This window comes from Manduca sexta, chromosome 9 (genome assembly GCF_014839805.1).
Source record: "Manduca sexta isolate Smith_Timp_Sample1 chromosome 9, JHU_Msex_v1.0, whole genome shotgun sequence".
In the NCBI taxonomy this organism is placed as follows: Eukaryota; Metazoa; Arthropoda; class Insecta; order Lepidoptera; family Sphingidae; genus Manduca; species Manduca sexta.
Genome location: NC_051123.1, coordinates 1,553,123 through 1,565,119, shown reverse-complemented (window position 1 = coordinate 1,565,119; position 11,997 = coordinate 1,553,123). Strand labels below are relative to the sequence as shown.

At 37.4% G+C, this 11,997-nt stretch overlaps 1 protein-coding gene across 1 annotated transcript; it reads left to right on the top strand.

Moving 5' to 3' along the window:
* Positions 1-197: 197 nt before the first annotated feature.
* Positions 198-11,699, top strand: LOC115455667 (squamous cell carcinoma antigen recognized by T-cells 3). Its single transcript, XM_030184325.2, has 17 exons — positions 198-422; positions 2,534-2,643; positions 3,302-3,477; positions 3,631-3,802; positions 4,304-4,454; positions 4,805-4,881; positions 4,983-5,088; positions 5,334-5,543; positions 5,771-5,944; positions 6,425-6,536; positions 7,082-7,323; positions 7,598-7,871; positions 8,255-8,351; positions 8,603-8,723; positions 9,172-9,404; positions 9,852-10,049; positions 10,281-11,699. Exons 1-17 carry the CDS (start codon positions 318-320, stop codon positions 10,423-10,425), a joined length of 2,703 nt encoding a protein of 900 aa, XP_030040185.2. The 5' UTR covers positions 198-317; the 3' UTR covers positions 10,426-11,699.
* Positions 11,700-11,997: the final 298 nt, after the last annotated feature.

Below are 11,997 nucleotides of genomic sequence, written 5' to 3'. Positions count from 1 at the left end.
CAAAATAATATGTATTTTTACATATTCAAAAACCAGTTTTACGAATATTTTTTTTATCTAGTAACCCAGTAGAAACCATCAAGTTGACAACCAGCATATTCCATATTTGTTGACAACTACAGTTTTGTTATCCCACTTACTCCTATTGACAGGAAAATAAGCTATCTCAATATAATGTTATTAATCTTCACATATGACACGAGCCGTACATGACAGTTTAGTTCCCGTTGTGTCCGCCATATTCCTTTGCGGAATTTTGTTATCAAACAGCAGTTTGGTGAAAATAAGTTTATTAGTGATTTTGTGGATGATAAACAATGGCTATCGTAGAGGACGAGGTTCGGAACGAGTCTGAAGAAGAGAATGAGATAGAAGTTGTCGTCGAAGAGGACGATGGCGACCAAGATTCCGACGATTCTGATGTAAGGAAAGCATATTGGTTGCGGTTTTATTTGGTTAATAAAAAAAAATATGTTATAGTTATTAGATTTTCTGTTTATCATGTTCATTACGCTGTATTGCGTGTATTTCTATTTCATTTTTGATATTGATAGTTTCCTGGTTAATAGGATGAACATGAATGACCCGTTTTCAATAGGACGAAGCTACGATTCTTATTCTTTATAAGACGAATTGAGCTGCTTTCGATGCTCGTAAGGCATGTTTGTTGTAAAATGTACACATTCCGCCAACATTTAATTGATTTTTTGCTTCTGGAAAATAAATTGCGTTGTTATTTACAAACATGAAACGTTTTATAAAATGATAATAATAATATTACCCCTGTGTTGTGCACTGTCCGAACTGTTGTGATTCAATTTCCCCTCTCATTTAAAGCGTTTAGTCTACCTCACTGGGCCTGTATAACTTGGCAACTTCACATCTTGGTCTTTCCTTATGCCTAACTTAATTCATGTAGGTTGCTTCACCATGATTTTCTGTGTTGTTAAAACAACCATTGTCATAATATGGGTTACAAAAGGGTCCATATAACATGAGTCCTGCCTGCTTCCTTTTCGTAATTGATGTCAAATCTAATTATCAATACAACAATTTGCAAACTGCATTAATGCATAATAGTACCTATATTATGTTGTGTCGAGTCCCCTTTAGGAAAATTTCACCTTTCGCCACTGCTGTATATGTTAGTTTGCATATCTCAAAACATCACATAGAACATAGCCTAGTTTAAAACATACAAGAATGGTATTATACTTTGTTCATCAAATCTGCTCCCTTAAAATCGGAAATATAATTTCCATGCTTCTGTAAGTAATGAGACATAGTAGTGTCACTTATTTTACTGAACCATATGAACAATTTCAACCAACTTCAAAAAAGTGAGGTACTCAATTCAACTGTATTTTGTTTGTGCTTGTTACCTCAGAACTTTTATCCTCAAAGATTTCACTAGAATCATTATAGTGCACCAGTGACTCGCTATGTTTATGCAATCTACCTATACCTATTAATATGATGTTGAACAAATTTGTAGAGGTTGGTGCTGATCCAATGATGTTTTTTTTTTTAATAATATGTGGCAACATTATTCTGGAGCAGTAGTGATGGTCCATATAACTTCACTCTTGTCGGCTTCCCATTGTGATTTATATAAAATTTAATTATATTAACAATTTGCAAACTGCATTTATACATATTAGTCATACTCATATGTTGTGTCAGGTTTGTTTTTTGAAAATTGCACCCTTCACCACTGTTCTGGAGTATATAGGATAATTTTGAAATTGTATTAATAAAATTAAACCACATACTAGTCTTTACCAGTACTGGAATGGTGCCAAAAACCAACAATGAATAATAAATATTTTCACTGACTTCCAGTTTTAGTATTCTGATCCTTATATTTTCAAGTAACTTATCATAAACTGATATTTCCAATTTCCAAGAAGATAATTATGCAGTTTCATTTAGTAACACAATGTCAAAATAACCCATAATTGCAACTTTTAATTTCTTCAAAACTGATCTTTATACATGTGGGCCAGTAAGCAGAAACTAGTAATGTGATATAGAAGAATTCTATGTTCTACAAAACCTTGCAAATATTTTAAATATCAGAAACCAAATAGAAATTTCAATGATAACTTCAAAGTCAAAACAAAATAAAAAGCAAATAACTTGTTTTTATTTTTGTAGTGCATATAAACTATATGGTTACTATTATCATATAGGCAGTTGATATAAATAAGTCATTAAAATAAGACAGTTCAGCATAAATGGTGCTACTTATTGTTGTCTTGTCTCTTTTTGTTCTTATGAGACATCTATAATATTATAAAAAGTTGAAGTTCGTTCATGTGTTTAAACGCATTTATCTCAGGAACTACTTATTCAAATTGAAAGAATCTTTGAGTGTTGAATAGCTTATTAGGGAGGCAGAAACAACACATCCTTTCATGTGAACTTTGTTTTTTCTATTGAGATAGACTTCTATAGCCATCTCTTGGAAGATATTATTCATTTTAGTATTTTATTCACCCAAAACCTTATACAATATATATTTTTTCATCAGGATGATGATGATGAAGAGGTGTTGGAAAGGAAAGTGGCGGAGTTAGATCGGCGCATCGCCGAGGACCCATACAATTATGATGACCATATTGAGCTGATCCAAGCTTTGTGGTAAGTTTGGTTTTGGTTATAACATTTATATGTCAAACAATATTGTAAAACTAATTATATTGTTTGTAGGCAAAACTTCCACTGATAGCTAGCATATTATGTATATAACGTAACATTTTCATCTGAATAAATTCAGTTGTTTATATGTGACATTAAAATATTTTGACAACCTGAAAAAAAACTTGACAGTTTGTGATGATCGTTGGATCTGGTTTGATATAAAAGCAAATATCTTAAAATGGATTGGGATGATGTTAACACAGATTGAATATTTGATAAATATAAATAATTGTTTCATTTTGTGCACAGTGGGGCTTTTAATGTCCTACTTACCACTCTCATAAACTAGTTCAGATTACAAAATATGTTTTATTTTCTATATATTGGTACACATATAAAAGTACTGAATAGTCCAATTTTCCAAACATTCATGTCAACCAATTAACTGCCATTTTCAATAACATTCCCACATGCTTGTTTCGATCTACCATAAAAAATTGACCAACCAGAACAAAGTATTATTTGACATGTCACAAATGAGTTATTTTGATTAGTTCACTCTCGGAATCAGATTAAAGATTGAGATTGGGATTGTTTATTGAGAAGGGCTGTAATATGGATAATGACACAACTCCATTAGAATTAATTGTACATTTAGGAGTCTCTCGGAGCTGGACCGCTGGCGCGAAGCGTTCGAGCGTCTGCAGCAGATGTCTGCGCTGAAGGCGGAGCACTGGCGTCTGCGGCTGCAGACCGAGGAGACGCTGGCACATTCGCAGAACTCGCGCGACCGCATGGCCGAGTTGTTCCAGCAGGCGATGCTCGACTGTTATTGTGAGTTATCATCAATGCTTGAAAGACAATAATATTTAAGCGACAAATATCACGAAAATAAGTTTCGACATATTTGTTATTAATTGTCAGACATTGTTACATATTTGTAACTGTCTAAAGTATCATTTGACCTTACATTACCACCTCCCCCAGGCATCCGAATCCTGAGCGACTGGTGTTCCTGGGCGTTGAGTTCGGGCGACGCCGTGTCCGCGCGGGAGCAGATCGACGAGGTGCTCCGCCGCGCCGGCGCAGACCCGCTCTCCGGGAAGATATTCTGGGATGCCAAGCTTGAGCTGGAGAAGGCGCAGCTGGCTACCATGAGGTTAGCGTTGTTTTTTTGGAGGTTTGCAATTACTTATTATAGTGTGTATGTATGCTTCCTTAAAAGCTCTGCCTACTTCTAACCTAACATTAATACAAATCCAAAAGTTCTCTTCTTATTATTTATTATTTTTATTTTTTAGATTAGTAGTTTAAGAAGAAACAAATTTATAATTTCTTTGAACAACACTTTTTATTGACGGAAAAGTTTCTCCCTCTCTTCTATGTTGCCGTGCCCTGCAGGGTCCACAATTATGTTCTTTTCTTAATTTGTAAAACCTATATTTTAACAATTGTGGAGTGCAATAAATTGAATTGAATTGAGTTTTTAACAGTGATAGTTTGTGGACCAATTTAGTAATCGAATCCAACTTATGATCCAGAAAGCAGGTTCAAAGATATCATATAGTTCGTTCCAAAGTAGGGGTGAAGCAGCGAACTTTCCCTTCTCTTCTATGATCGCCAATATATGCATCCTAAATGGTTGTAAATTCATTGACAGCGAGGACGACTCAGAGTACAAGACACAGCAGGAGCGAGTGCTGTGGTGCCTCGAGGAGACGGTGTCGCGGCCGCTGCTGCGCGCCGACGAGGCCTGGCACCACTTCGAGCAGCTGGCCAGCGAGCAGAGGGAGCAGGAGTATGTCGATAAGGTCAGTGCTGTCGGATTGTGGACTGTATGGAGGATTGTTAGGTCATTTTATTTTGTGTGGTAGTGGACGTATGAAGTATGGTGAGCTGTGATCATTTTGTTGGAAGTTGTTGGGGTGAATATAGTTCTTGGGGCTTTTATATTACTTGAGGAACATGGTAGTATGGTCACATGCAGTATTTTATAATAAATTATCAAATATAAAACAAAAAAAATATTTTTTCTTCATCTTTTAATCCCCAAACGAAATGTTACAAAAATCGAAGCCATCTGGTGGCGAAACGGAGTTCGCCGGGTTTGCTAGTTTATAATAAATTAATGATATTCATACTATACTACATTTTATTCTAGGTGAAAAAACAACATGAAGCAGCTATGGATTATTTACAGAAAATAACGCCGTATGAGGACAAATTACTTACTTTGGAGTGAGTGTTTTACAATTTACAATTAAAATGGTATTGTGAATGTACATTCAGCCCCAAACGAACTAAACAAATATATATAATCTGTTTCTATTTTGTTTTAGTAACCCAGATGAGAAATTCAAAGTGTACCAGGACTACATAGAGACGTTGAAGGAGTTGGCAAACGATGATAAGTATGCCGAGTGTGATAATCATGGGATTTTGAAGGTTAGTGCATTTAGTTTAAATAGGTAAATTGCTTAGACGATTTCTTGGCTTAGCCCTCATAAGCTCATCCTCTATGCCTGCTATCTCTCCATACAGCTGCCCAACGCTGCCTCACATTACTACCTGACTGGTGCTAAAGTTCCTTGGTATATAAAACTGCTGTTTACTGATGATGGCGGCAAGATCATCTATTTAAGATGTCTTAATTCCTCTACTATACTCAATCGAGCCTTATGTATGTATAGGTGGTGTACGACCGCGCGACGTCGGAGTGCTTGTCGTGCGCAGGCGCAGGCGAGCTGCTGTTGCAGTATGCACGCGCGGTGCACGCGGCGTCCTCGCGCGCCTCGTACTGGCGCGTGCTGCAAGCCGCCGCACGACGCAAGCCCGCCGTGCATACATTCTGGACCTTGCAGATGCACCAGGCTGAACATGAGGAAAGGGACTTTGAGGAGGTGAGGGTTTGTCTAAACCAACTGGAATTTCCTATAATCCTCAGTGCTTACTACCTACATTGGTAGAGGAAACGTAAATGAGTTCCTGATCAAATTCTACTGTTGCAGTTTAACTTAAAAAAATGACAATCTATTTTTGATTTTAATATATAAACTAATATTGGTAAATGAAATGATGATATTTTGGCCCTCCCATTTTGTAACACCCTCTATAACAAATTTCCCAGGTAAAATCAATCTTCGAAACTGCACTATCGAAAGGCATGGAGTCGTACAAGCAAGCGGAATCTCTCTGGATGAGTTACCTGGAGTACATCCGGCGACGCACCAGCTTCGACAACGAGGCGGATGTGGAGCGACTCCGGCGCACCTTCCGGCTGGCGTGGGACGCGCTCGCGGCGGTCAGTTGGTTGTTATTTGTTTGTAGAGTTTGATAGGGGTATTGAAAGGTGTGAAAAAAAAATGACATGAAATGTTCAATATTACTGGAATTAAATAAGTTACGCCAGGTCATAATCTATTGAATAAAGATAGTATTGCTTAACTGACCGAGAGACAATGGACATCCTTAACCAGTCAACATGGAAATGTGGGATTTACCAAACATTAACTATGAAACTTTATTTACAAATTAATTCTCGTGACAAAGTTAAATTACGTTAACAATCTAGTAATAAAATTAACAGATGACTTTAATAAACGATCTCAATCTTTGATCCGATCGCGAGAGTATACCGATCAAAACAAGTAATATGTAAGCGTGACGTAAGTAAACTTTAGTCTGATTGGTCTTTTTTCGACATCGATAGGAAAGCGATTGTTATATTTTAAATTGACGATAAAATTTATTGAAATGTTTAAATGAAAATTTCCTTTTCCAGGCGTGGGGCGAGGAAGCGAATGACTGTGAGGTGCCTTTGTACTGGGCGCGACTGGAATACAAGTTCATGAACGATCCCAAACAGGGCAGGGAGATATTCGAGGAGCTCTTTAGTGAGTACAGTTATTTTGTATATTTATATAGATTTATTTACTAATATTATAAAGAGAAAAAGTATAGAATTTGTTTATAGGGTCTAATCTCTGAAAATACTGAACCGGTTTTTTTAAATTTTTTCATTGTTAGGAAGCTACATTACTTCTGAGTGCTTTACATTAGTGCTGAGTGAAAATATTTATCCTGAAAAAACTTTTTCATGCCGGTGGAGTTGCGGGCAATAGCTAGTATTATATAAAAGTGATTCATCCAATGAGTAGTGGGGATAATAAACTGACTGGTGATGGGTGAATTATGATTGTTTTTTAGTTTCGTAATAAATGAATTAACGGTGAAGGAAAACATCGTGAGGAAACCTGCACATCTGAGAAGTTCTTTATAGGAATTTCGAAGGTGTGTGAAGTCTACCAATCCGCACTAGGCCAGCGTGGTGGTCTAAGGCCTAATCCCTCTCAGTAGTGGAGGAGGCCCGTGCTCAGCAGTGGGACAGTATATAATACAGGGCTGATATTAATAAATGAATCAATATTTTTTTTATCAGAGTACGGAGAGAACAAGACCATGTGCAAGTACTGGGAGGCGCTGATCCAGCTGGAGATGGCGCGCTGTGGCGGTGGCAATGCTAGTGGTGGCGGCGGCAGTGAGAACAAGCTGCGCGCGCTGCTGCGGCGGGCGCTGCGCTCGGTGCGCGACTACCCGCCCGCGCTCGCGCGCCTCTGGACCGACTACGAGCGCGACTGCGGCGCGCTGCACACCGCCAGGGAGTGCTACGAGGCGTGCGAGGTACGTACCGCTGTGTGTGAGGACGGGCTGCAACAAATATATAAACAAATATATTCATGGTTAAATAATCGCCCAACAAACACAACAAACCTACCTTTAAAATTACAGCTCAAGCTACGAGGTACATACCACTGTGTGTGAGGACGGGCAATAACAAATATATTCATACAGCATTCTTTAAAGCATCGGAATGTTTGCCGACAAACATTCCGATGCTTTAATGATTAAATAATCGCCCAACAAACACATAACAAAACCTGCTTTAAAATTACAGCTCAAATTAAAAGAATGGCGCGAAAGCTATCAAGCGATGAAGGACAAGATGATTGGCAACAAACAGAAGGGCAAACAGATTGACAACAAAAAGGCGAAGTTTGACAATAAAAAGAACAAGAATGACGGCAAACAGAAGAAAGGGAAACGGAAGTCGGACGGTGGTGACGAATCTGGCGCCGTTAAAAAAAAGAAAGACACCATGGAGGTCGACGAGGAGAAAGGTGATGGCAAAAATGGAGTCAAACGGTCACATGAGGAAGATAATGAAGAAGGTTAGTATAGTTTACTTTTAATAATAATAATAATACTTAATTAATTTAATTAACTTTATTATTTTAATGTAAGTCACATGATAGTAAATCGGTTCCATAATTATCATTGATTCAAAATTTTAGGAACACCTACTGATATTAAGTGAAGAGAAATCGAAATATATTATTGTTCAACATAAGATTTATGTTGAACAATAATATATTTGGATTTCTCTTCACTTAATATCAGTAGGTGTGGCATCCTGCATTGGTTTATAAAATGGGAATGGACACAATCCAACAGTCAAATTACTTGTGTCGTTTTTTAGTTTTACAAAAGAATTTTTGTCGATTCCTTGCCTGTTTTAATCGATTATCAAATCGATGATATCTATTTATTACAGAGACAGAAAGCAAACGCCAGAGGCGGGACGAATCGACTGAAACGCTGCCCGCTGGAAGGGAAGCGTGTACTTTATTTGTTAGCAATCTCGATTTTAAGTAAGTATGATTATAGATACAAATTTATCTTTAGTGTACTGGCAACACTTTACTGAAATATTTTTTTATCATTCCTTCATGAATTCGGGAAAACATTTCTCGAAAGGTCCCAATTTCCCTTGTTAATTTATATTAGCTAAATATTAATTTTAGCTTTTAAAATCCAACTATGATTATTAGGTGCTATAATCAGGGGAAATTTTATATAAATTGTTAGCGAAACTTTAAATTAATGTCATGTATATTTCCAGAGTAAATGAAGATAACTTAAACAAGAAACTGTCTGAATTCGGCGACATCGTGTCGCTGCGACTGAAGTCCGGCGTCAAAGCGTTCGGCGGATCGATATGTTACTGCCAATACAAGACTCCAGTGAGTACATCTATAGAAATCGGCAGCATGAGTCTCTTGTTTTATGTGTTTGTTGGGGATACTTGTAACCAGGAAAATAATTTAAAAACAGCTTCCGAATTTAAGAACGTGTATTGCAGTTCACAAATATAGTAGAAGAAAAAATAAACAGTAGAAACCGGTTATAACGACTCCGGTTATAGCGACGCACCGGTTATAACGACTATAAGATATAGTGTCCAGATTCGGCGATCCCTTCGATGTCGCTATAACCGGTTTTCACTGTACAATTATTTCAGTAGAAATAAACTTAGATCGCCTACGGTAATTACAAGTGTGATAGGGATTCGACTAGTCCATTTCTTGCTTTAAAACTTGTAGCAAGTATGAATAGTGTTTTCAAAGATTTAACTTAAATTCACTCTACGAATACTTGACGCATTTCTTATCATTCGTGTTTGGGGAACAGGAATCAGTAGACGCCGCGCTGAAACACGACCGCAGCCCTCTCGACGGGCGGCCGATGTTCCTCTCACGGTACGCAGCATCCAAAGCCAAGCCGACGTTCAAGTACCCCACCACGGCGGAGAAGAACAAGCTGTTTGTGCGCAACCTGCCATACTCACACTGCAACAAGGACGCGTTGAAGAAAATATTCGACGTGAACGGACATCTGAAGGACATACGGGTGGTCACTTTCAAGTGAGTATTGTCACTATAATTACTATCGACTGCAAAAAAAATCAGTTAATAAAAATAATTGTACAAAGTAACTTGAAAAATGTTTGTACCGTGTGATTTACTAGATCTGGTGTTCCGAACGCTAACTGTGTTCGATTCAACTGTACGACAAACCGGAAACCTGACTTTAGTATGATTTCAACATTGACAGTGTGTGGTTGTTTACGGAGTGGAGCTCATAATACAAGGATTCGAGTCTAAGTGTAAACCTGTCAAGTGAATAAATAGGTTATAACAGTGACGTTTTGGTTGCCATTTTAGTTTTGATTTTAAACAAATAGTATATATGGACGTTCGTGTCTATAGAACATACGTCAATGACTGGTAAGAAAACAAATAATATTGATTATTGTTGGGATTACTTATATGCCTAACATTATTATTAACGTTTTTTAATTTTTATTACAGAGACGGCAAACCAAAAGGCCTGGCGTACATAGAATACGACGACGAAAAGTCAGCGGCAGAGGCGTTGTCGAAAACCGACGGACTCTCCGTCGCCGACAAGAACATACAGGTGGCGCTCAGCGCGCCGCCGCCGCGGGACCCCGGACCCCCCGGACACGAGACCAGCCTCGGGCAAGGGAAACGGGACGCGGCCGGAGGGTCAGTAGAGAATTACTTTTTTTAAGTATTATTTATGACAAGTCAAATTACATTGAATTTATTTATTATTAGAATTAAAAGTTACTTATACAACTACGGACTCTATCACAATCAGTTATCATAAATTAACCATGGGGGTTTAGTGTTAAAAATGTTATGGATGTGTTGTTGTACCCTAATTAAATAATAAAAAAATGTTGTACTAAATATCCTATGGTTTTATAATTTTAGGAGAAGGACGCAACTAAGTAGTTTTATACCGAGCGTTCTACAGAAAGCGTCGACGAGTAAAGCTGCCAACGGTAACCATAGCAACGGCGACAACAAGCGGCCGCTCAGCAATAGCGACTTCCGCTCGATGCTGCTCAAGAAATAAACTAATGAGGAAGAATACCAGCATTGTAATTTACAAACTAACCTCCTCGCAGGTTTACTCAAAATATAGATTCCAAACGATGGCCTTTAGAAGTGCGGGAAAATGCTGTTTTGTGATTGGTCGTGCGCCTGAGAATAGTGTACGTGCGTATGAGCAGAAGAAAATGAAATTCGATCAAATGGACTTTTAACTAAGTGCAATATAAATTACATGTTCGGCTACTATCGGAAGACAGTGTTATTTTGTATGTAAACTGTTCCTGTATTTTGGGTAAAACTGTACTTTATAAACGCAATAGCATTTTAACTATTACGTGTTTTGTGTCTCAGCATACGAAAGCGACAAAACATTCAATAGCTAAAAATATGTGTTATGAGGGGTGGTGTTTTGTCTCTTTCACTCTTGTAGCTTTCTACATAAGCTAGAAAACTACATGACAATATAGCGCTGTTCGTTTGGATAGCTTGTAAGATGGGATTCGATGTTTTGATCAAATCGGGCTGTGAGGACCAAAGTGGCTTAAAATGGTGGACTAGTGTCGCCATCTGTGAATCAGGCGTTTAATGTACGCAATAACCTTGTTCTAAACATGTATGCAAATGTACTATTTATCAATTATGTTGCATTTTGAATAAAAATTTTAATATCAATAAATTTTGTAACCATGGTAATCTGTATGGTTGTTTTACAAAACAGATTTTCGTAAAGGCTTTTAAAATATGTAAATATTTGTTTGTACTTTACATAGTAATTACGTTTTTTAAAAATATGAAAAATGCTTTGTTATGGATGGAAGACCGGATATTTTGTACCAAAATAGATAGCTGCTTTTGAGATAATGCCCAAAATTGTTTGGTATTTTTCTTCGGGTGTATTGTCAGTTGTGTGGACAGCACTTATTGTTTTAAGGAGTTGAGGTACTATTTGTCATACAAAGACAATATAATACGTAGACCAATGTAAGAGCCTTATCAATAAACATTTTTGGATATAAAATAATCAGTGTTTTGACTGTTTTCGACAATGAACAAGGTTTAAACAGTGGTTACTTTAATGTTTATTGCTAAGATGTACTTTAAGTAATAGATGTAAGAGCTGACTTTGGTTCTCACTATTTAGTTTCGGTACGTTTTGGCGACTAGTCAGTCAGTCAGTCGTCAGTCAGTCAGTCAGTCGGTTTGACTCGAAGTTGTGTCCCAGTGCATATTACGTTAAATCCTATATTTTGTTGCGGCGTGAATGTATGATTGGTGGTAATAGATATTGTTTTACTATTTACTGTTTTATTATCGTCAAGTTAATTTAAATTTTGACCTTATCTCCTCGTGTCCTTAGTTTATTGAGTCTCCCGCTTTGCTAGAGGGAACATTAATATTTCTGACTTCTATCTCTGATTAATTTTGTTGTGGGATAAAGACAGATTAGTGTTCTCTTAGACTCGCCCAGTTTCAGCGCTTGATGTCAAAATGCGTGCTGATCCTGGCTTGCAGAAGTTGTGGTGGTGGATTTGAGAGCGGGAAAGACCTTATCGCCACAATGAGCTTGTTAATTATAAATGTAATATTTAGGTAT

Coding starts and splice junctions, on each gene's coding strand:
- LOC115455667 (XM_030184325.2), top strand. CDS start 318: ATGGCTATCGTAGAGGACGAGGTTCGGAACGAGTCTGAAGAAGAGAAT. Junction 7,872..8,254: donor TGAGGAAGATAATGAAGAAG/GTTAGTATAGTT, acceptor TATTTATTACAG/AGACAGAAAGCAAACGCCAG. Junction 8,352..8,602: donor GTTAGCAATCTCGATTTTAA/GTAAGTATGATT, acceptor GTATATTTCCAG/AGTAAATGAAGATAACTTAA.